Source organism: Mustela putorius, unplaced genomic scaffold, assembly GCF_011764305.1.
Source record: "Mustela putorius furo isolate JIRA1106 unplaced genomic scaffold, ASM1176430v1.1 tig00003942_pilon_pilon_pilon, whole genome shotgun sequence".
Lineage (NCBI taxonomy): Eukaryota > Metazoa > Chordata > Mammalia > Carnivora > Mustelidae > Mustela > Mustela putorius.
In genome coordinates this window covers 3,585,535-3,610,680 of record NW_025422087.1, presented here as the reverse complement: position 1 = coordinate 3,610,680, position 25,146 = coordinate 3,585,535, and the positions used below count along the sequence as shown (strand labels likewise).

Genomic DNA, 25,146 nt, shown 5'->3' with positions numbered 1-25,146 from the left:
CTATCTCACCTTAGTCTATCTCAAGTGACATTGAACTTAGGAATTCTATATCTGGTTATCTCTTTTTAAGAGCAGCGAAATTCCAAAATGTTGAGGTAGAGTTGTTTTGGATGTAAAGCCCAGTCCAAGCAGATGGGAATAGGATTGCCTTTCTGGAATCACTCACTCACCATTTTGGGATAGTGTTACGGACAAACTTGGGATGGGAAATTTTTTTTAAGAAATATATTTCCTTAGAATGTTTTGGAATGCTATACTTTCTGCCGTGATTTCATCAGGAAAAGTGTGGATCATAACAAATTTCATTCTCCTGTTGCCTTTTCATAACCAGTCATCATTCTAGGTTTATGTACGACTGTCTGTGGAATTCAGGCATGTGCAGAGGACAGTTTCTTTTTGAAGACTCTTTTATTTTAGAACATTTTAACATATTCACTTAAAAGGTGCTCAGTTATCATCAGTTACCCCATTATATTTTATTTCAAGATATAAACACAGTTGTGTTTGTTGTGCTGTACGTTTGTCATCGAATGCATGTTTTAGTTTGTAGACATTAACTGAATTTTACCGAAGTGAATCACTCAAGTTAGTGAAGAACTTATGACTCCTTCAGAAATATGTCTTTGAAAACAAGCTATACATAGTTATGAGGTGATCCCTGTTTGTTGACTTAGATAATCTTCTACATTTCTTCATATTCACCTTATCTACTTCTAGATGACTCATGACCTAAGAGGCTGCTCAGGACTGAGAGCCCTTCAAAAGGAAGTGCTTGTTTCTGATTCATCTTCCCAGCTCTGAATCCAGTACAGTAGCTGGTACACAGTAGTCACTCAGTCAATGCTGGTTGAGCTGACTCAAACTATATCCTGGCCATTCCTCTGGTTCTTAGAGGCTCTTGTGGGAGTCATGGTTCCACATTGGTTCACTTTCTAAGAACCTACGTGGGAGTGTGGGTGAAGGAGGTTGGCAAAAATATGCCCGAGAGCAGGCAGTCAGTCTCCCAGCACATCTGTAATGTTCTGTTCCTTCCCTGCGGGCATCCTCTGATTCCAGTCACCCCTTTCTTGTCTTTGGCTGAGCTGGCCATGTTCTCCTGAATTGAATCTAGACTTAGGATTCAAAATGAGGATGGAAGCTGCCCAGCCCTAGAGAAGTGGTTCCCCAGAGATCTTTTCCTTAGATGAGCCCTTCTGTTCGGAAATTCTTAGCTTGTCAAGGTTCCCAAATAGCACACAAGACAGACTGTTGGTTACGAACCTGAATTTCTAGGTACGCCAATTCAGCCCAAAGATATTAGGTGATGTTGCTGTCCCTGCAATTGTTTTTGCCATCTTGGATAAAGACATTTGGGTTGGAAACTATTTCCTCTTGGCTCTGCACCACCCCCAGGGTAAGCTAGGAAGACGAGAGGGTTGAGGAGGAGGGACAAGCTCAGTCCCGGTCAGTGTAATCAAGCAAATGAAAACTCATCATGTTCTTCTTTTCCTGTCATTGCTTCACTTCCATTTGAGGCCTCTTCCATGATTTCCAAAGCATGACCTGGGCAGGTCTTCTAGAGAATGTTCTGTGGCTTTTAATCTGGTGGCAAGTAAAGTCAAATAAATCTCCCATTTTAAAAAAATATGCAAACCGGGGCATTGCCTCTCAGCAAAGAGGTCAAGGAAAGCAGAGTTGTATGGGCAAGAGAGTCAAGGGTAGTTGGTAGAGGAAAAAAGAGTTGGCTAAAAGTAAAGATGAAGCTTTAGAGGTTTTGAAGGTTTGGAAGTCTTGGAAAGAGAAAGAAAAGAGAGCCAAGTGTTTCCTTTACCCAGTACACCCTCATTCTTCAGGTCTTGGCTTCAACATTATTCTTCTGTGAGAACGTCCTTCACTCTCTGGGCTGGGCCAGCTTCCCTACATCTGGTGCTTTGCTGTGATAAGACATATGTCTATATACAAAGTAATTTGTAAGTAGGAATTTATTTATTTCTACATTTACCTGTTGCTTTATCTGGCATCCAGCTGAAGTTACAAGCACTTTAAAGAATCTTGTGTGTCTTGTTAGTCATCGTATCCTTCTCTTAATATATGGTGAAAATATTACATGGAGGAATAAATGCTGAGGTTCAAGATCAGAGGAATCTTCAAGGTGAGGAATGAGAGAAAGGGGTCCTATTGGGAATGTAGTGGGGAAAAAACCAGGGTTGGCCAGCAGTAAAAGAGAGATAAGAAGGACAGATAAATGAAGGGAACAAGTTCCCATATTCCTGGGATCATCGTTGGGAGTCCAACCCTTAACCCAGTGCCTCAGTCCCATTTCAGGGAGTTGGTGGCTTAACTTTATAGGGACAGCTCCAGGACAAGGGACCTTCCTGCCTTTCTACAGAGTTCTTCCTTCTGGTTTTATATAACTTTTGCTTATTGATTTTGGGCTTGTCCTCCAGAGTCAGCTGATCCATAAGTTATTTTAAAGCCTCTTAGGTTGATGGCCAGCTGGTAGAAGAAAATGGTGTTCTGTTTTATTTTTTCTTCCATCAGAGGTGTGATATCTTGGATGATATGAGACCTGCTAAGTCTGGAAACAAAACTCTAGATTAGACTAAAGAGAGTGTATGGGTAAAAATGCCCTGAGAATTAATATTCTTCCAGTTTGGGGTATAAATGACTTAAAAGTCATTCATGGATATTTGAAGGAAGCCCTTGCTATCACATACTGAAGTGAGTGAAAACCGTTCAGTAAATTCTTTCTTTAAAAATTGAGATACTAAGTGCTGTGATATGTGTAGGCCTGATGATTCACAGACCTGTACCCCTGGGGCAAATAATACATTATATGTTAATAAAAATAATTTTTTAGAATTGAGATATTGAGATACTTCTGCTGGAAGCCTACTGCCTTTGTGGATTACTTTCCCTTCCAGAATCCTGGCTTTCAACAAAATATGTAGAAAATTATTCCATTTGAGATAGGATTTTTTAACAGTTTGTGAAATTTTAGGAAGATTACAAATATTTACTGTGTAAATTAAGTGAGTCTTAAGAAAACATGAAAGTTAAAGGAAGCCAGAATTAAAAAGAACAGCTCGGGCAACATATCCCTCCATTGTCTAAACGGGATTAGTCTCCAAAATATCCATAATGAAAGCAATTGTATTTCAAATTGTTTAATTTAGAAGGAAACTGATTTTGACAACAGAAACACAATGGTCAGGAATAGTGTTTTAATGAGCCTTCGAAAGTATGCTAACATAGCTTTCAAAAACTCAATTCCCCTATGATGGATAACTTCATCGCACACACTTGGCTATTTAAATCTCAGAGGTCAGAGGGTTTGTATATATTATTGGTTACAAAGGCAGAGATCTCTCAACTTGCCTCTTAGGGAGGGAATTTATAAAGCACCTCCTTTATAGACCGTTTAAAGCACTCCAAAAAAAAAGTTCCCTGTATAGTTTAGCTTTCATAAACTGGATCAGCATGAGCCTACAATTAATGTGAGAACCTTATCACACTCTGCCTGCCAGTCTTGTTTTATTTCTCCTGTTTTTATACTCAAAGCAAATACTATTTGTCATTATTTGCAATAGATTACAAAGGTGAAGAATATGTGAAAAGAAGAGACCAAACACAGGTTATCTATAGAAACGTTATTGGCTCTTCCTTGTTGGATAGCTGGAGTTAAGGAGCGCTCTTGCCTGCCTGCCTACTAGCTTGCTACCCTTATTTTTATTACACACACATTTTAAGACCTTATTTTGGATTCAGAATTAAAACCTCAGCACGGTGCACTTTTTGGTGACTTAATAGCATCACAGCGCACAACTCCGTGTTATACTCATTCTTCAAAAAAAACTGTGTATGCATCTACAGATTATTTGTGTTATAACATATAATAGGCAGTGGCTATGCTACAATGTAAAAGTTCCACTTCCTGTCCTTCTGCTTTAACCATTCTATGGCAAGGTCCTATTGAATTGATAAAATGTTTCTCATACCTTCTCTGGTGTGAGAAGGATGCTTTCCTTCCTAATGGAACCCACCGGGACCGCAATGTAAATAACATGTCCATGAAATTCGGGTACCTGCTCCCGTCATCTTCATAGATGCCTGGCCCTTTGGCAAAGAGCACCAATGAATACAGAGCATTTGATAAAATATTTGGTAGTAGACCAAACTGTAATCCTAATGTCAAGCAGAATGGGGAAAACTTGAGGTTTCAAACTGTGGGTTGCATACACATTGTCCTAGGCTTCCAGACTGATCACTGTTTGTTTGCATTTGTATAAAAGTTTTAACCATTAAAAAAAAATTTTAAACTGAGGTATAGTTGATATACAACATTATGTTAGTTTCAAGAATAGTTGTGTATTTGAAAATAACATGGAGGGTACCTTTGGAGAACTGAAACTTGGCTTTCTAAACAAAAATGAGAGAGGAGAAGGGTACGCTAAGGCACTTCAGGCATTTTATTAATGCTATTATCCTTCCTAATGCAGCTCTAGCCACATGCCCTCATGTCTGTAAGCATGCTGTCACTGACCACAGTGCCTTGCTTTAGAGCCCTGTGATTCTAAAGAATGTACCAAGTGCTGAAAGATTAACAAAACAGTTACTTCCGTTAAACCAAGTCATGTGTATTTAACCTTGCAAACATGCATGCATTTTCATTGAAAAGGCACCTTTCCTGAACAATCTCTTTCCACGTATTCATAATGAACTGTGAATTCACTTAAATAATTTTATTTAGATTATTTTTGTAATTGCAAATTACAGATAAATAATTATATACAAATATATAGAAATGATTTAAAATAATTATACATACATGAATTTAATTCATTAAAGAAATAAATAAAATACATTTGAAATTGAATACATTGTGAACTTCAGGTGTTCACAGCCTGAAAATGAATACGTTTTGGCCGAGGTGGTGTCAGGCCAAGTTGCGCACGGTCTTTGGAACAGTATCACTGGGTAGAACAGAGGCAGGTGGTGATCTGCTCCAAATGTAATGCATTTCCTGCTACTGATAGAGAAGCACCACCTAACAGACGAAATCTTTATGCGTTTTTAGGGTGTTCCTCTCCCTTCACATCAGCAGAGGATGGTCTACCAGACTTCTCCAGTACATACTTTCCGAGCCGTGTCTTGTGCCCTGTCAACCAGATCTTGACCCTTGCTCCAGGCAGCTCAGATAACTTTCATGACATTGTATGGTAAATTGAAATGACATGTTGTTAGACTGCTCTGTGGAGGTGGTTTTTGAACTCATTCAATAAAAGAACAGCAGTGTGGGAGTAGAACATTTTGGGGGGGGGGGCGGAGGTACCTCCTTGGTCAGCAGGAGATTTCTCACTGACCGACCTTAATTAACTCTGATGTCACATGAAAAGGAGCTGTGCACGGGTATAGGTCATTGGGAGGGTAGGCTCCTGATGGTAGCCCGGTGACAAGCCTGATGATAAATGAAGATGCCCTGTTACACCATGACCCCTGAGAGAATCCAGCGTCAAGGAAAGAACTCAGAGAGGTACACTGGAGACGCGCCCTTATAAACACTGATAGTAAGAACGTCGAGGTTATTAGAGTACTTCTTTCTTGGTAAACATCTTAAACCACACAGAATTTTCTCTTTTAAGTAACTTCTAAAGGAAAAATGAACAACGCCAATAATTCATGGATAGGGTGCAGACTGCCCAGGTTCTGACGATTTTAGACATCGGCCATGTCACTTGCAGATAGTGTGATGTCCTCTGTGCCTTGCACTGCAAAGCTATTTATGGATTTTGTCGACTGACAGTTAAATACAAATTGTAAGACAGCTCTAACATGCACTATAGCAGAATTATTCAAATGAACATATCTCTAGGGTGATGCTAACACTAACTGCTGAAATTAAACATCTAATGATTTCTTGTTTTTTGACCCTTGAATTCAAGACACAAATTCTATGTAAATGACTATTTTAAATTTTCTAGTAAAGCGTGGAGATCAGATGCTCGACATTTCACTTGGGGATTGCTTTGGCAAAAACTCTAAAGCAAAAAGCCAGTGACTTCTAGCTTGCTACTGCCAAGTACGTGTCAATTTCCAAATCCCAGCCAAAAAGAGCTTTCCCTATGCCTAAAATAACGGAGAAAATTCAAACACCTCCCCACAAATCTCTTTCCCTACTCTACCTGCTTCCCCTCACCCTTCAAACAAACTTGTTGATGTCTTCACAGACAGAAATCCAAATAGATAGGTGTGTTTATGTATTTAGGTTAACAGCCTTTTCTCTTTAGGGTTTTCCTGGACTCAATGCTAATTGTTTTGCGGGAAACATTTTTTTTTTTTGAAAAAGAATATCATGCCTAATCATGGGGTTCAAGTTCTGTGGCTGTCATGCAAATCCCCGTGGCTTTCCTATCTTTGATGTGGTCTGTTGGTGGATGGAATATGAACCCTTCGGTCTTTCTCCATCATGCCACAAACGAGAGCAACATGCACGGTGGAGTGCCCCTCATCAGAGTGGGTGCTGTCAGCTTAGCTGGTGATGTGGTCATCATAGAAGACAGACATTCTAATAGTGCATTCAGTTACAATCTGCACTTCGTGTTAACTTATAAATACTGTAATAGAGGCACAACACAGAGATTGAGACCAAGATCTAGCTTTTTACCAAGCACTAGAAGCACTGTAGGAATTAATAGCCCAAACCAAAATTATGGTAGTTTCTAGAAATTTGGTTCACCTGCAGTTGCAGGCTTAACCTTTCTCCCAGCCTTTCCACCAGCCAGAAAGATTCTCTAAAATTTAGTCTGTGAGACTTGAGCTTTTAATAGCCTATATCTTGGGGAAAGAATATCTTTTTTTATTATGAATTATGTTTAATTAACCTCACACAACCTTGGTAAAGGCTCATGGTCTTAAAATCATTTTGGAAACATGATACTTGGGACTTTATACTTAGATAAAGAGGTCATTTATCATGTAGGATTATGTACTATTGAAAACATGGTATGCAGAAATCAAAGACAGATGCATCTCGCTTGAAATAAATCTAATATACAAAGCTTTGCATGAAAAAAATAAATTGGAAATCAATTTTAATATAGGAAGAAACACCAATAGGTTTCTTCAGGGAGCTCTAACAACATAATTTTTATGTGACTCAATTTGTTAGAATTCCAATTTAAATAGTTAAAATTCAAAACAGGCCATTAGAAGTGACTTAAAATTAACATCAAATTAAATATAGAAGTTTGTAATTTAGGGAAACAATGAGTTTTCTGCAATATGTTTGTGAAAGTTCTAATACATAGAAGAGTGATGTTACTGAGCATGGAGGAAAAATGATTTCTCTAAAATCAGTCTTCTAAAGCTTTAGGCTGGAAAAGTAACTAGTATAAAATCTAATACCGATGGGGTCATTTGTGGCAGCAAAGTGAAAAATAGTTCCATATTCTGTGTTTTCAACTTATTGCTGTGATTACTTAATCATTAAAAAAAAAAAACAGTTTTATAGAGGTGGAGTTCATATACCGTAAGACTCACCATTTTATTTTTTTTTTTTTTAGATTTTATGTATTTATTGGGGGGCAGCACAAGTAGGCAGAGGGAGAAGGAGAAGCAGGTTCCATGCTGAGCAGAGAGCCCAGTACAGGACTTGATCCCAGGACCCTGGGATCATGACCCGAGCCAAAGGCTGATGCTTAACTGACTGAGCCACCCAAGTGTCCCAAAACTCACCATTCTAAATTGCATAATTCGATGATTTTTAACTGTATTCAGAGCTGGGCAACTGTCACCACTATCTCATTTTATTTTTTTTTTTTTTTTAAAGATTTTATTTATTTATTTGACAGAGAGAAATCACAAGTAGTCGGAGAGGCAGGCAGAGAGAGAGAGACGGAAGCAGGCTCCCTGCTGAGCAGAGAGCCCGATGCGGGACTCGATCCCAGGACCCTGAGATCATGACCTGAGCCGAAGGCAGCGGCTTAACCCACTGAGCCACCCAGGCGCCCCACTATCTCATTTTAGAACACTTTAACCACCCCAGAAAGAAACCCATACCTGCTATTAGTCTCTCTCCATCCCACACTACCCCCAGCTCCTGGCTCCCACTAATGGACTTTCTGTGAATTGCCTATACTAGACATTTCATACAAATGGAATCATTCAGTAGGTGGCCCTTTTGTAATGGGCTGCTTTTACTTAGCATAGTGTTTTTGCTTTGGGTTCTTAAATAAGAGAAATTTATTTTCTCACGGTCTGGAAGCTGCAAGTCCAAATTTAAGGTGTTGGCAGATTTCATTTCTTCTGAAGCCTCTCTCCTTAGCATGTAGACAGCTGCCTTCTCCCTCCATCTTCAAAGGCCTTTCCTCTGTGCACCAGCACATCTTCAAGAGTTTTCTAATAGTACGATGTATAAGTATTTCATTCCTTTGTATTGCCAAGTAATATTCCATTGTCCGGATAGGCTACATTTTGTTTATCTGTTTGTCATTGACAGACATTACGGTTGTTTCTACTTTTTGGCTGTTAAGAGTAATACTGCTGTAGGTACACATTTGTGCACCAGTTTTTATGTGGACATATGTTTTTAGTTCTCTTGGATAGATACCTAGATACCTAGGAGTAGAATCGCTGGGTTGTATGTTTAACCAGTGTTTAACCATTTGAATAAACACCATACTGTTTTTCAAAGTGATGGTACCATTTTATAATGTGACCAATACCATGTGAGCGCTCCAATGTCCCTACATCTTCACCAACACTTGTTATTGTCTTTTTTCATTTAATTGAACCTAGGAAGTTTGAAGTGCTGTCTTACTGTTGTTTTGATTTGCATTTTTCCTGCATTTTTTTCCAGCATCTGCTCATGTGCTTATTGGTGGCCATTTATAAATCTTCTTTGGAAAAAGATCTATTCAGATCCTTTGTCTATTTTTTAAATTGGGTTATTTGTCTTTTTATTAGTCATAATTATTTCTTTGATGTGACTTCTAACTTGCACATTGGTATCAAACACTGTAATCTCAGGATCATAGAATTTTTAGGCTGGACAGAATTCTAAAAATCTGAGGCCATCCCCTGTCCCTCGTGCCCCCATTGGCAGGTGGAGAATCTGAGGCTTAAGTGTGTACCCATGGCCACAGCAAAGCTAGTAGCTGAACCGGGGAGACGACTGACTCTAAATCAAAAAGGGAAAAACGTGGACATTTCATGATTTATCTTTAGCTAAGGCCCTTTCTTACAGAGAATAACCCTTGGAGTTCGATATAGTAGAGGTGACGGGAGGGGTGGCATCTAGAAGGAAGAGGGGCTAAGAGGTTTGTCTTGAAGTTCTATTCATTCAGCTGTTTTTGCTTAGGTCAATAAACATCAGTTTTCTCATGGGCTAAATGCTTTTAGCCCAACTCTGCAGAAGCATCTTCTTTCAGTCTTAAAAGTGATAGGCCAGGCTGCCTTGTTCCCAGCGACCTAGGGCAAGTTTGCTCCATCAGGATCCAGCAGGGGTGGCTCTGAAGAAAGAGCCTGGCTCATCTGGGTTTGGCTGGGTTTGATTGCAAAATAAAGCCGTACTTTACTTGGAACTGTACTCACTCTTCCCCCCAAAGTCCAAGAAAGCACTCTGTTCTGCGGGACGAAATGAAGGTAGAACGGAAAGCCGTGTTTTGGAACCATCTTGGTGAGGGCATTCCAGTAGAGGTTCGGCGTGTGGGGAAGGAAGGACTTTTCGTCAAAGAGTCATAATGTTCTATTCTCTCTCAACCTGCCAGACAATACAGAACAGAATGACAGTGAAGAAAATATTCAGACAAGAATAATACCCGTTTCGAGGTTCACCTACGTCCCTGCACACAGTATGGTTTTTTAGGGCTATTGCACTGCAGTGCTTGATAGCTGATTCTAATTATTCTAAGAAGCATGTGGTAATGCCCACTTCCATGGTCTGTATGGTTTTTTGTTTTGTTTTAAATAATAATTCTCCTGACAGTAGGACATCTCTTTGCCTGTCTTAACGGCAGCGATCCCTCCCACCCCCCGTGTGGTTTTGCTTTCCACAGTTTCAGTCACCTGAAGTCAGCTGTGGCCCAGAAGCTGTGATCCTCCTTCAGACATAGGGTCAGAAGGTCATTAATAGCCGCACCGCGCCCACATCCGCCCCCTTCCCTTCGTGTCATCACGTAGGCCTTTTATCATCTCCCATCCTCATCGGAGAAGGAGAGTGCGGTACAAGAAGATATTTTGAGAAAGAGAGAAGCCTTCACATAACTTTTATTGCAGTATGTGGTTATAATTGGTCTAGTTTATTATGACTTATCATTGTTAATCTCTTACTGTGCCAACTTTATAAATTAAACTGTATCACAGGTGTGTATATATGGGAAAAAACACAGTACCTGGAGTGTTGGGTGCTGTTGTGGTTTCGGGCATCCACTTGGCGACTTGGAATGTGTCCCTGCAGACGAGGGGACACTGCTCTATATTGTAGTGGACTTTGATGGAAACAGTGGTTCACAGACCACCTAATCACCAAGGGACAATTATTTGGTTCAACCAGACTTTTAGGCCACCATGGCAAACAGTAGAAAGTTCCGATCCCCATCTGAGCATCACAGGGGGAGAACTCCTGTTCAGTTCTAGCACTCCACCCTTGGAAATAAGTAACCTGGGGATTTGTTTCTAATTGGGCAGTGTGACTCGGAGCTACTTGCTGCAGAGAGCAAACTGGTTTTCATGTGGCTATGGATATGTACTTGTTTACATTTTACATTTTTGCATAGATCACTACTGAAATGGAGGAAATACTGACCTACAGTAGATACTCAAAAAATATTAGTCAGGTCTTCATTACTCAAGTAAGGGTATGGACAGTCAATTGCTTTAAAGAAATGTTTTAAGACCTAAGGTGACTTCAGAGCATTTGAGGAATAAATATTTCACTTTCCTTTTTCCCTATGAGTTTTCCTGTTAGACTGTAGTCTTGGCACCTCCATTAATTTTTATGAGATTCTAGTTCCCTATTAATTGAAGAATGATGGTATACTCACAGTGTCCAGTTACTTGGAAATAGTCTCCTTCTACTTTTCCTTTCCTTTGTCTGATCAACTTCTTTACCCTAGCTTCCTCATTCTGAGTGCAAAATTCATTGATGTCAGTGGAGACTATATAGCAAAACATTTTTCTTAGCATTTTCCTCCTAAACTTTCCAATAACTCCAGTGTTTTCTGTGTCTTATTTAACCAACCAGTCCGTTTTGTTGCTTTCTTTGGGTGGAAGGATGGAATGGGGAGTGCAGAGAGGAGCGTGTGGATGGCTGTGATTTGGGTCTTTGAGGTCAAAGCTTCTTTCTGATAAGGGTCAGGAGTATTGGTTTTCTAGGGTGCTGATAAAGATTCATATGATTTGGAAATGAACTGGCAGGCACTGGGATTCACCTCCTGTCATGAAAAGGGAGGCTTCTTTCCCCTGGCTTCTCCTGGATGAGAAAGCACACCATCTCCACATAAACCATAGAGACCTCTCCAAGTCATGCCAGAATTTTCCACAGGCAACTTTGCTGGATTTTTTCCAGCACTTGAACAACTACTCAATGAAATCTCCAGAATTCCATGCCATAAAGAAGGGCAGAAACTATTCTGACCTGGAAATTTTTTCAGGATAGGTGTTATCAGTTCCTGGCTGTGGCTTTAGAAAATCTTAGTGTTCCTGTGGATCACTAAGGTTGAGCTATCTGTTGCCTCAGGAAACTCATAAAGATGAATAAAGTACAAAATGCTTTGCTGAGTCCCTGAATGGGTTGACTTGTTCTCTGGGGTGGTTTGATGGACCAGTTAGATCTATATGAAACAGTGATTTTAATTTAAATTAGTTAATATTGATTCATTTTTTTTTTTTCCCCCTAGCAGTCATTTGATACCAGGACCTATTGTGTATAAAGGTTATTTTTATGTTAATTTGTATCCACCAGCAACATCAGAAATGAAGTGTCCATATCCATTAAATTAGTATCTTCGCAATTACATCTCAGCAAAATATTCTCTGGCAGGAAGTGGGGGAAGCAGTTCTGCTAGATGGCAGTGACTGGGCATCTCCCCCACACCAGGGCAGCACCTTCACTTAGAGGACCGAGCTCTGAATCCACATACCATGTCTGCAAGGTAGATCATGGGTTTTCCGATTTTATGCCTGAAGATACTAAGAAGCAACAATGACAGCAGGCCAAGGCCAATGAGCTAGTAAATGGAGAAATTAAACTTCAAATGCATATTTTTAAAACAGAGTCTAATTTTCCTTGTGATACTAGGACCCACAAGTAACACTAGAGAGCACTGCTAGACTTAACCGTGGAATTTGATATGTGTATCTCATCTCACAGATCTGTGATCTGACATCAAAGCCTAGAGGATTCAGCTTGGTCTTCTGTCATGAATTCTACTGCATGTACCTATTTTTTAAGTAAAAAAGTATTCCTAAAGAATGGCTCCAGGATTGGCTTAACTTTTCTTCTAAGAATATCCATTCCCTCACGCTTGTCTTTGCTAATCCTGGGCCCCTGATCTGCTTTTGCCAGGCATGTCCAGCTGCCTCCGTAGGGGGAGGGGGTGGAGGGAGGAAGAGGCAGGAGAGATCCTTATTAATATTTATTATGATGAGTTCATGCCCAAGGCCGCTTCAGGAGAGGATCACCCTCCATAGCATCCGTGGCTCCAAGATCACGGGACTGGAAATGTCAGAAAAGAAGTCAGGGATCTAAGGTCATCTAACCCCATCTCTCATTTTCCAGATAAGAAAACTGAGCTCTGGAGAGAGAGACTTGGCTCGGCTGATGTCACACAGAGTCCCTAGGGTGGATGTTATTATCGTGTTGTATAGACATGTGTAGATTTCCAGGCACCTTCGCTTGGCTTATCTCATTATCTCACAACATTCCCCATGAAGTATGCTTGTCAAATGTCACATAGGGGTGAATAGTTCCCTTTTTCTCTTTCCATGATAGAGGGAACTTGGAGATTATGTAAGACAAACCAAAAGACTTCTAAAACTGATTGTTGGTCTATAATTGGTTTTCTGAAAGAGGAAACTGGTTCAGAAAGAGAAATGACTCGCCCAAAATATCATGGCCTTACTAATCATTGAGCTATGTCTAGAACCCAGAAAGCTTCTATACTTTGTTTGTATTTGGAAAGGAAGATCAGCGAGGCCTGTAGGACCTGATGACCCACCATGGTAGAAGTTCAGTTATGAATGACACTAAATTTAATTAGACATTTAATCCTGAGAATTTTTAATGTCACTTTATATTCTCAGCTGCATTTAGGAATCTGTTTGAATCTATTAATGTTCTGGATCACTGGGTTTTTGGATATTATTTAAATGATTTGGTAAACTGGGATATATATTTGTGAACAAGGCTTGGACTAGAAAACATTAGTGAATTAAGACAAGTTAATATTATATGTACGTTTTTGCAAATGTAAGTAAGTTAAAGCTTAAATTTGCCTTCACGGAAAGAGACGACTTTAAGAAACCATGAGAAGACAATTTGCAAATAATACATTTCCAAAATTTGTTTTCCAGGATATAGTTCAGGTTCAAAATTAAAAGGTCCTGAACTGAGTTTAAAAGGCACCCAGCACGTCGTGCAAGCAGGCCAGACGCTGCTTCTCAGATGTAGGTAAGTGACGGTGTTGGTTTGGGAATAACTTGGTTGCCTTTTCTAAGGCCAAATCATTCCCTGGCAGAGTAGAAGGGGTTGCCTTTCAGAGAACAAAGGTGGGGACACAAGTGGTCTCTTGTACTATGCAAAGTGCAAGCCGCATGTATCCAGCTTCACCAGGAGAGACTCACTCATTGGAGGGGTAACAGGGAAGCAATGGCCTGAACGAACATCTTTGCATTTTTCTTCCAAGTTGTTTAAAAGCTTTCTAATATTTCAAGACCCTCAGAATAGCGCTTCCTAATGATATGGATGCTTAGGACCTGGCCCCAGCCCTAACTGTGTTTTGTTTTCTTATCTGTGATTGCAGAGGGGAAGCCGCCCATTCATGGTCTTTGCCTGAAACACTGAGAAAGGAAAGCAAAAGGCTGAGCATAGCTAAATCGGCCTGTGGAAGAAATGGCAAACAGTTCTGCAGTACTCTGACCTTGAATGCGGCTCAGGCAAACCACACTGGCTTCTACAGCTGCAAATATCTATCCATACCTGCTTCAAAGAAGAGGAAAACAGAATCTAGGATCTACATATTTATTAATGGTAGGGTTTCCATTTTCTACATTCTGTTTATTACCCTTTGCAGTGGGTAAAATCGCCCCATGCCCCTGGAAAGTGGGCATTCCTAGTGATGAAGGAAATGGGCCAAGAAAGATTTTCTGCCCTGGAAATTGGTGGAATGCATTTTTAATGCATTTCTTCAGGGTCAATTTCAACCATGATTTTCAAGGACACAGGGTCAATTGTGTGTTCCCTGCAGGGAGAGACTCTTGTCTCTTGTCTGTTTTGCTCACAGATGTATCCATAGTTCCTAGAACAGTGGCTGGCATGTAGCATAGCTGGATGAATAAATGAATGACAAGATTTTAGTTCTATGTCTTAATTATCTAGAAGAGCAAAACAGAATATAAGATTTTTTTTTGGTCCTTCAGCACAACTGCATTCACTTAAATGTCACAATTGTAAAATACTGCTTTTTCTACCAGATTTAAATATGTAATGCTGCTAACATCCCTTGAATGTTACAGAGTTGGTTCCAATAATGTTGTTGTATTTCGTGTTCATTAAGCAACTATTATAATGACATAAGAACTGGCATGTAACCTTATATTGTAGAAAGGGCAAAAGGCAAAAACGAATCATTTTCCAATTACCGTTTTTATGGTACTCTTTTTCACTCCTTAAAAAATGAACATATATGGGGTGCCTGGTTGGCTCAGTGGGTTAAAGCCACTACCTTCGGCTCAGGTCATGATCTCAGGGTCCTGGGATCGAGCCCCGCGTCGGGCTCTCTGCTCAGCAGGGAGCCTGCTTCTCTTCCTCTCTCTCTCTCTGCCTGCCTCTCTGCCTACTTGTGATCTCTGCGGAATAAATAAAATCTTTAAAAAAAAAAAAATGAACATATGAAGTGGTACTCAGAGGGAAGAAATGCAAAATCCTTAAGGAAATATCAATTGACGGTAGAAATGGATGCCCAAGAAAGAATAAGGAAAATGGCCTGTCATTTTGTTCTTCCTGGTTAATCAGTTCCAGCCAATTTCCAAAGCTTACTAAATGGGATTTTTAAAAAACAACCCAAAAACCCCTGAGGCTCTAGACAACAAAAAGCAAAGTTAGTAGGCACCTCAGGCACAAAATCAAATTGAAAAACCAAAACAGGACAAGCCACCACCCGTGTCAGTAGCCTAAATATACAATATGGTGGGTCTATTTCCCAGTGAGACTTCCCATAGAAGGCAAAACCACAGAATTATGTTTTGGCAGGATTCTTTATTTTTTGAAGTAAGGCAACTAGATAGTGTTTCACCCAAGTGTAACGTATAATAACCCATAATTCAGGGGTGCCTAGGTGGCTCAGTCATTAAGCATCTGCCTTTGGCTCAGGTCATGATTCCAGGGTCCTGGGATTGAGCCCCATATCAGGCTCCCTGGGAGCCTGCTTCTCCCTCTCCAGCTCCCCGTGTGTATATTCCCTCTCTCACTGTCTCTCTCTGTCATAACTCAATAAAATCTAAAAAAAAAAACAAAAACAATCCAGGGGCACCTGAGTGGCTGAGTGGGTTAAATAAAGCCTCTGCTTTCAGCTCAGGTCATGATCCCAGGGTCCTGGGATGAAGCCCCTCGTTGGGCTGTCTGTTCGGCAGGGAGCCTGCTTCCCTTCCTCTCTCTCTGCCTGACTCTTTGCCTGCTTGTGATCTCTCTCTGTCAAGTAAATAAATAAAATCTTAAAAAAAAAAAATCCAGATTCAGAGCTCCTGTTTTAGGAGACAGTGGAACAGCTTAGGGTGCTGTCAGAAACCTCTTTTTAGCTTTTATCAGCCTGATCGAGACCAAGCCACTTTTTCTGCATTCGTTTCTTCCAAACTCCTGTTTTTACATTTTGCACTTCTCCAGGGTTGGGGATGGGGGTCAATTACAACTTACTAGCAGTGCTCCATCATAGGAACATAGCCAATGTGCTTGAAAGTCCGAGGGGGAGGTCGGCCTGGGATCTTGGCTTGGGGAAGTCAGCCTACGTCCATAGGAGGGAAGCGAGGGTGGTAGGCAGGAAATGGGTAGGGTGCAAAAGGTGCAGAGCCGGACAGACCTCCAGACAGCTACTTCTGCAGCTCGGGGAGAAAGCAGACACCAAGTTTGATAGTGGTGAAACAAATAAAAAACTCAGCCATCTGTTCTCTTTTTCTAGTTCTACATAGTATGTTACATTCTTTCTGGCACTAGCAGAGGAAAGAAAACACTTTTATTCCCAGCTCTCAAGGGGAAAGAGGGAAAAATTCATTCATATGAAAAGTCTCATAAAACTGTCTCCTGTGGGTTTATCAGAGTCTGACTTTCAAATCAAATACTTAAATGAGTAAAAAACAGACAAACAAAAAAATCTCTTTTATCTTTTTTTCCTAAAAAACAATGTTCAGCTATCTTCACTTTTACCTTCTACATGCTTGTTGAACTGGGCCCTGAGTAGTAATGCTGGTTTTGTGGTCTCTCCCGATAGTGCTGTTGATCTCAAAACACACTCTCCTGAAGTCCAAGGGAGCTGTGATATAATTTATAAGCAACGGTAACTTTTTCAAATAGCCTAACATTTTATGAATTTCATGTTTTCATTATTGTATCAATTCCTTTAAAAAAAAAGTTGGTCTTTAAAAAAAAAAATTCATGAGAGACAGAGAGAGAGGCAGAGACAGAGAGAGAGAAGCAGGCTCCCCACTGAGCAGGAAGCCGGATCTGGGACTCAATACCAGGACCTTGGGATCATGACCTGGGCTGAAGGCAGATCCTTAACCGACAGAGCCACCCAGGCACCCCAAAAAAGTTGGTCTTATGCTTCCATTTTAATTGAATACTTACTACATTGCAAGTTTAATTTCATTCAGGAGCACAAAACTTGTCCCCCATGACTCACAATTGTCTCTAGTGTTAATAAAACTCCAACCAGGTCCTGATACACAGCTGCTATTACTCACTAGGTGCTAACTGGTTATCACTTATTTATTACTGTTGAATATTTACTTCAGAGCTCATTGTTCTGTTTGGAGAGTTTCTGCCCTGATAAACATCTGTGGATGTATTGGCTTTTCACTTTGCTTTCCATGAAGTGGAGAAACAGTGTTAGATTAATCTTTTGAAAAAGACCTAGATTTGTAGTCTGATGGGGCTCCAAGAAAAAGAATCAGGGATGTATAGCTTTGTCTGTGTAGAGCTAGCACGTGAATTATAACCAAACTATCATCTAGACATCGTTGACGGCCTGCTGGGTAATGGGCACATTTCCCACCTGAGCAGTGATTCGGACATAGCATCTGATATGTGATGTACAGAGAAATCAACCTCACTGCTTTGGCATTACAGCTTTTATAAAGTCCACCAAGCCTCTGACATAATACATTACATCAATTTAATTATTCAAGTAATTATGTTTAACCACTTTAATTGCTGAATTTTCTGGTAAATTACCATTTCCTTTAATGTAATAACGTCTTACATTTGTAAGAAGTTTCGTTTCAACAAATGGTTTTGTTTACATTATGCCATTTAATTCCCACAACAACCCCGGAAAGCATGTCTCTCTTCATTTTACAAGTGAGGAACCCAAGATCCATTTCACGTTGAAGCTATAAGGGGGAGCGACAGCAAAACTATTAGCCGCAGAGTAAGGTAGTCAGATTTTTCCTTTGAGAGTCTCAGTGGCACAAGGAGATCCAGAGAGGGGAAGGCAGAGGTGGGAAGACCAGGGATGGGGCTATTGTGCGCATTGATGCCAGGGAGCTGTGGTCCGAGGTTACTCTGAGAGCTGTGGGGAAGGAGAGAAGGGGAATTGAAAAGGGGTGGAGGGATTCAGTTGGCCGTGGTGAGCGGTTGCGTCACGGTGGGTGAGGAAGAGGAGTCAGAGACCCTCGGAATTCTGGACGGGTGCTTGGGCGGCTTGTACCCATAGCCAAGTAGAGCTCTGTGTCCCTGAATTACACTGATGGGAAGACAGTCATCCCCCTCTTTTGGTATACCCTTGGCTTTTTCTTGATAAATGGCAGTACCTGAAAAAATACTGTATACGTTCTAGAAAATTGCTTAGCAAAATGAATGGAATCTCCCCATAACTACAGCTGCAGAATTCTGGGTCATAAAGAAAAACAGATTGTAAAGCACTCCTCCATGCTTTGCTAATTGCAAAACAGAGAGATTTCTAGATGAATAGTAATGTAAGGCCTCCTTAGGTGGTGTTTATCCCCTTCGGAGAGAACGAATGCTTTAGCGTGGCTTTTCTGACCCTCTCGTATACATGAGAAATTGGCGGCAGCTCAGCCTTTCCTAAAAGTTGGAGGATTTCTTTGAAATTAGTTTTGTAATATATGAGTTGTGGCCATAAAGTAAGAAAGTTGAGCAGAAGAGTTTTTAATGGCATCTCCGAAGTCTGTGCTATCTTGTCAGCGTCTCCGGTTTAGTTAGGAAGACCTTGAACTTAGCATGCTGAGCTCCCCACACAGTGAAGTCAGCCTGAATTCCTCCTCCCTCCACAACCAAGCCTTTCAGGGCTCTTTAAAGTAGAACGTCTTCTCTTAAAAAATAATAATTGAAAAGGGGAAAGAAGTGTGTGTGTGTGTGTGTGTGTGTGTGTGTGTGTGATTATTGGGTGAGTATCCTCTACTTCTTCCCCTAAGAGAAACTTGTCTCTTTTTTTCTGCTTTTCTTTGCCTGATTGTTTTTCTCTCTGAGTCTATAAAAGGAAAGGGGTTGCGGCATTTTCCCGACAGATTTTCTCTCATTTGTGTCAAACTGCTAAGATGTGCATAGCAGCTTCATTTTAGGTAAAAAAACAAACAAAAAACCCCAAAACTATCAGACCCACTAGGTACATCACTGAAAAGTAGTAGAGGTTCTGTCGACTCAGATATTCTGGGAAAGGCCGGGTGCCTGCCTGGCTCAGTCGGTAGAGGGACTCTTGATGGTGGGGTCATGAGTTCAAGCCCCATGTTGGGCATAGAGGTTTCTTTAAAAAGTGTTTTCCAGGTATCCTGGGAGAAAACAATTGTCATGCCTTCATGTAAATGAGAGAAAGCTCTCCCTGGCTGGGTGGTGGAGACACAGACCTTCTGAGAAGGGTCTTGTGTTCTCACTTGTACTGATTTTCCTAAAGCGCTTTTACATAATGATCTCTGAGATAAACTATGTTGGTATTATTTCTTCCATTTTATATACAAGAGAACAGCCTCTGTGACCTTCAGAAGACAGAACTAAGAAAATGACAAGCCAGGTCGGGGATCTAGGTCCGATCCCTAGCTATTCCCACGCCACTCAAGTTCCAGCTACCGGGGCCTTCAAACTATTAAACTAATTGTTATTTTAATTTTTTAGAATATATATTAGTTATTAAAATTTATTTAAATTTCAGATTCAGTATCTTTTTTCTTTTTTTTTTTTCTTTTTGAGGAATGATAGGTTAAGCTGGTGGCAGAGTGTTTTTCTGAGCGATGGACCTTAGAGCCACAAATCCCCATCCCAGAGAAATTTGTGTTGTCACTTGTGGGGAACAGAGCCCAGTTGGGGCCATCTGCATACACACTGTTCCACAGCTGTGTTCTAGCTCATGCGACATGGGAGAGAGATATAGCTCTCTCTGTGTACCAAGTTGACTAGGGCTTTAAAAAATGTACATCCCGGGGCGCCTGAGTGGCTCAGTGGGCTAAAGCCTCTGCCTTCGGCTCAGGTCATGATCCCAGGGTCCTGGGATTGAGCTCCACATTGGGCTCTCTCTGCTCAGTGGAGAGCCTCCTTCCTCCTCTCTCTCTGCCTGCCTCTCTGCCTATTTGTGATCGCTCTGTCAAATAAATAAGTAAAATCTTAAAAAAAAAATGTACATCCCAACAAGATAATGGTCTGTGGAATCAAATTGATGGATTGTAGTCAGCGTTAAAAAAGGAAGAGCAGAATAGAATGGAAAATATCCAAGTATATCACAATAGGTAAGGGTAAGTATTGTTTGAGGAAGCATTTTTTTTTAAGATTTTATTTATTTATTTGACAGACAGAGATCACAAATAGGCAGAGAGGCAGGAAGAGAGAGAGAGGAGGAAGCAGGCTCCCCTGCTGAGCAGAGAGTCTGATGCCGGACTGGATCCCAGGACACCGAGATCATGACCTGAGCTGAAGGCAGTGGCTTAACCCACTGAGCCACTCAGGTGCCCTGAGGAAGCATTTTTAAATAAAACTTGTGTTTCTATCTTACACACATATGCACACACACATACCCACATACAGGTAAAAGACATAAGCGTGTCTGTGTGTGCGCGCGTGTATGTAAGGTAGAAACAGAAGTTCAGAGGGTCTGATGTGAAATGTGTGTCTTATTGTGGAACTCAGAATAAATATGTTTAAAATTTCAAACTGATCAAAGTTTAAACAGGTAAATGTATGAAAGTGTTAACCTGGTTTAGACAAGGTAGGTCCTATCTGTACTTTTTATTTAGGAAAAGAGCACCAGGGGCACCTGGGTGGCTCAGTGGGTTAAGCCTCTGCCTTCGGCTCAGGTCATGATCTCAGGGTCCTGGGATCGAGCCCCGCATCAGACTCTCTGATCAGCGGGGAGCCTGCTTCCTCCTCTCTCTCTGCCTGCTTCTCTGCCTGCTTGTGATCTCTGTCTGTCAAATAAATAAATAAATTCTTAAAAAAAAAAAAAAAGGAAAAGAGCACCAGTTATAGAAGCACTATGGTTGTTGTTGTTGTTGTTTTAAAATTATTTATTTATTTATTTACTTATTTGACAGAGAGAGAGCGAGAGCATAAGCAGGGGAAACAGCTGGCAGAGGGAGAGAGAGAGGCAGGCTCCCCATGGAACAAGGGATCGATATGGGGCTCTATCCCAGGATCCTGAGATTATGACCTGAGCTGAAGGCACACACTTAACTGACTGAGCCACTCAGGTGCCCCGCACTATGGTGTTTTTGGCACACCACTTCTAAAACAGACGTCTGCATAGAACTCAGTAGTGGGGTAAGCCCTGTCCTCCTGTTGTTGGCTCTGTACTGCAGCTGTGTGTTCTGCCCACCACAGCCCTGAAATGGTGTTTCCCACCAACGGGTCTGACCCTGGAGGTGCCGTGGGCAAGTGGGATCCATCTGCAGAGGGGGCTTGCACCCCTACTAGGTACCAGGCGCTGTTGCTTATTCTGTGCCAGCACAAAGAGCGAAGTTGGGGGATCTTACGATTTGGGGAGTCCCTGTGGTCTATGACCGTGACCCCAAATAGATTTGTGAGCACAGGTTTATCTTTTTTAGGGAATAACTGTTGCTCAAAACTGGGTCTTTCCAAGGAATAACAGGGACTCCTCCGACCCTCTTACTGAGGGTGCCTGTGAAGCCTGCAGTTCTATGGGTTCTGTGAAGCCTGCGTCCCAACACTGCCCTCCATCGGGCCCCTTCCCCATTCTCACACCCAGTGGGGCCCGCGTGACATGCTCGGTGGACACTGCTTAGCTGGGTGACATCTGGGCGGACGGTGTTTGTTGCCTCATTTGCCATCCTGGTAGGGCAGACAGCAAGCCATTGTCACAGTCGGGGACATCAGTGGAAAGAGTAGTGACCTGCCCATGTACTTAGAGCCTCGTGGCTTCCATCTCTTCCACAGTAGTGATGACAGTATTTGTAGGGGAGCATGCAGAGAGGATGTCAGCCCTCCGGCCTAACCTGAAAGGGGATGTCTTCATGCTTCGGATTGCATCAGCCAGACGCACCGCCCCATGCAGGGCAGATCCATGATGGGCGGGGAGGGCATCGCAAGGCTGAACGAACTTCCTGCGCTTCGAAAAACATTTCAGTGCAGCCACCATCATATTTCCGTGAAACTTGAAGGAGAAAATATTGTTTCTATTCATCAAAATTCTCCTCCAAGGGAAAAAGATGCTTAAACAGTTTACGTCTTGCAGGAAGAAAAAATTCAAAACCAAAACTCTTAGCTACACTAGTTGGGTGAATTCTTTAGGTCTGGATTTCTTGGCAAATCAATGACATTATCTGTGATTGCTGGATTAATGTCTAGAGTCATCTCCAGGTTTAAGCGTCAGTTTTCAACCTGTAGCCATTCTCCCCTCCCCCGGCCCCTCTGAAGAGCTTCTCCCCACACCTCCCTTACTCACTTCATCTCTATCCCTATCTTGTGGCTCCTGCCCCTTATTTTCTGAAACTTGCATTTATTCTAACATGGGATCTTTCAGTAAGAATGGCTTTCCAGAGTTTTGGTCTGGGGGCAGTCTAAGATTCCTGCCCCAGTAGTCTCTTCAGCCCAAAGTTGTTGTGAAGAAAACTTCCAAGTCACCTTGCAAAACCAGGAAGCAAAGAATGAAGCCAGGTCAGCTGATAGATTGTGTTTCTTATTCTTTTTACATCGTTGCCTGATATATTTGCTCAGGAGACAGAGGAACACATTGAGGTGAACAGAGTTTGGACTCTTGGTCTTTGGAAACACAGGTGGGCTTCCTCAAACTGCAGCAGTCTGAGCCTGGTATGCATTTCCAAAATTGTACTACAAATGATCTTCTATAAAGAATTCCTAGGAACACTCTGGCATACAGCTTCATCAGAAACTTCGTGCGAGGCCAGGTTTTGCTGGGATGGTGTTTTTTTGTTTTTTGTTTTTTTCCCTTCCTTTTTTCTCATTTGAGGAATTTGTATAAAAGGAGAAAGAAATATTTCTAGGGTTTAAAATATATACTGATGACACTGTTGATTGGAATGGCAGGTTTTTCCTTGGGAAACAGACCCCTCTGCCTTTCAGCTCTGTACTCCCTCTAGGGCGCAGGCATGATGGAGATTATCCATTCTGTCTGTCACTGGGGACAGCTGATGAGGACCACATGGTGAGAGTTTAGAGAAGAGTAATTTAACTCTTATCCATTCTCCTTTCCAGCTCTGTGAAAATATGATAGAACACCTTCTCAGTATCTTCAAGCCCTGCCGTTTCATAGTTCGTTTCTAATGACATTTTGTCATTAGATAGTAAGAGTCTTTGGCTGTAGAGAACATGTATGTGTGATTGGGATAGAAGCCACTCCTCTTGGCAGATTCATTGACAATCAGGGGTGTTGCACCTTCTCTTCTTGGTCCCTGCCCCAGAACTTGTGTTCACCTAGCATATTCCTAGGAATTCGACTTTAGCCCTTGGTGGTACCTGCCAAACGTTCCGGCCCTGCCCTCAGAAAGAGAGCATTTTCTGATACTCCTGAGTCTCCCTACCAGAAAATGTTGGCACGCCAGCTGGCTAAGCTTTGCTGTACAAGTGTGTATCACAAGGCATTGAGTACAACTACAGAAATATGAAAAAATAATCAGAATGAACAGTCTTGAATGAGCCATTTGGACACAACCTAAGACTTTGAGAAGTTAAAGACTGAGGTACAATCAATGAAATCTCCAGATGGCAGTAGAGTCCAAAGGCAATAAAACCGACCATACCCTCTCATGGTCCTTCTACAGTCAAAAAGTGTGAAGAACAGGCCATCAAAACTTAATGGCTTTAAAGACTTTTAAAAATCTCCTCTAAGTGATCTTTTAAGAAGAAGGAGCAAGGGACTTTTTCAGGAGAAATCCCCTTAAGCTGAAAAGGCTTTAAATTTCTGACATTATGTAACTTTCTTTAACCATGGTAACGAAATGCCTCCTTTGTGTCTGGAGACCCAGAGCTCTGTTTTGATCTCTATGGTTCTTTCAGTTCTGACATTCTTACGTTTTCATTTACTATTTAAAATATTCATTGCTTTGTCATCTGATGCATTTTGCTGGGTTATCTTGGCATCGTCTTGGCTCACAGATGGGGCTTCTCAAAATGGTGACTTACTAAAACCATAAACACCCTGCCTTCCCTCATCAGATGTCAACCGGTGAGCTGTAGTCGAAGCCACATGATCTGGTTCAGATTAGGTTTAAATCCCTGTTCTGACAGTTGCTAGGTCTTTGACTTTGCACCAGTTTCTTAGTAAGAGTAGTGGTTAACGCTGAGGTCTCACTCTGCTGGACACCACGGGAAGCTCTTTGCACCGGGTAGTGGTTTTCTTTTCCTCCATAGTGCTCTGAATGGTGCTTGTTTTATCTCCATGTCGCAGAAAGTTTAGGCAACTTGCTCACCTAAGGAGTCCTGGAACTAATACATGGTAGAGACGGCAACGAAGTTCTTGCCCTTTGCCATTTCTAACAGTCAGGAGTTCGTACCTGTGAAACATTTAGTCCCAGGGCTTGACCTAGGGCGTGTGCTCTGTGTTACTGGGATGGCTCCTGCTGTTGTTGAAACGATCTAAGCTTCAGAGCCTTTGTTTTGTTCCCTACAAAATGAGAAGAGGACTACTTCTCGGGGTTGTCAAGAGATTAAATGACATGATAGACATAACACGGTGCCTGTACTTGGCAGGATCAATGAGCAATAATTATTTTGTGTGGAAGGCGCCGTGCTGGGCAGAATAGAAATGACAGAGATGACACCCTTAACTCTTGAGGGGCCTGCAGCTGTGGCAAATGAAATCTGTTAGAATGAGCCAATTGCAAAGCACTATGGGAAAGAGCAGTAAGAGGAACGTAGACTAGGGACGCTCTGCCTGGGACACTTGTCCCCTCCCCACACCTCCCTCCAGCTCTCCTTCACCAGCTGACTTACTCTTCAGGTCCCAAGTTAAACATCACCTCCCCAGGCTCCCCCAAACTAGGTTTGGTCTTCTGCTGCCCTCCCGCTTTCACAGAGAACTCCCTTCTCCCCGGCTCTGGGAGGACCAGGACTGACTGCGCTGGTTCCAGCACCCAGCACAGGGTCTTATACATGGGAGGTGCTCAAGAATGTTTGTTAAATGAATGAAAGAAAGAAACTTGGGATTTTTCAGTTGCATCAGCCTCGCCTCGTCTCCTGGACTTTGATGAGGAAATTGAGGGCACGCTAAGCAAACGGACAAAATCTGGGGACAAAACTCACCTATCCTGTGGCAGAAT

General features: G+C 41.7%; 1 protein-coding gene across 2 annotated transcripts in view; it reads left to right on the top strand.

The window, feature by feature from the left end:
* The window catches only part of FLT1 (fms related receptor tyrosine kinase 1), a 177,324-nt gene that overhangs the window by 12,764 nt on the left and 139,414 nt on the right, over positions 1-25,146 (top strand). For both annotated transcript variants that reach the window (XM_045069645.1, XM_045069646.1), the window contains exons 2-3: positions 13,552-13,648; positions 14,001-14,227. In XM_045069645.1, coding sequence (XP_044925580.1) covers positions 13,552-13,648; positions 14,001-14,227 — 324 coding nt within the window. The remainder of the gene's footprint in view (positions 1-13,551; positions 13,649-14,000; positions 14,228-25,146) is intronic.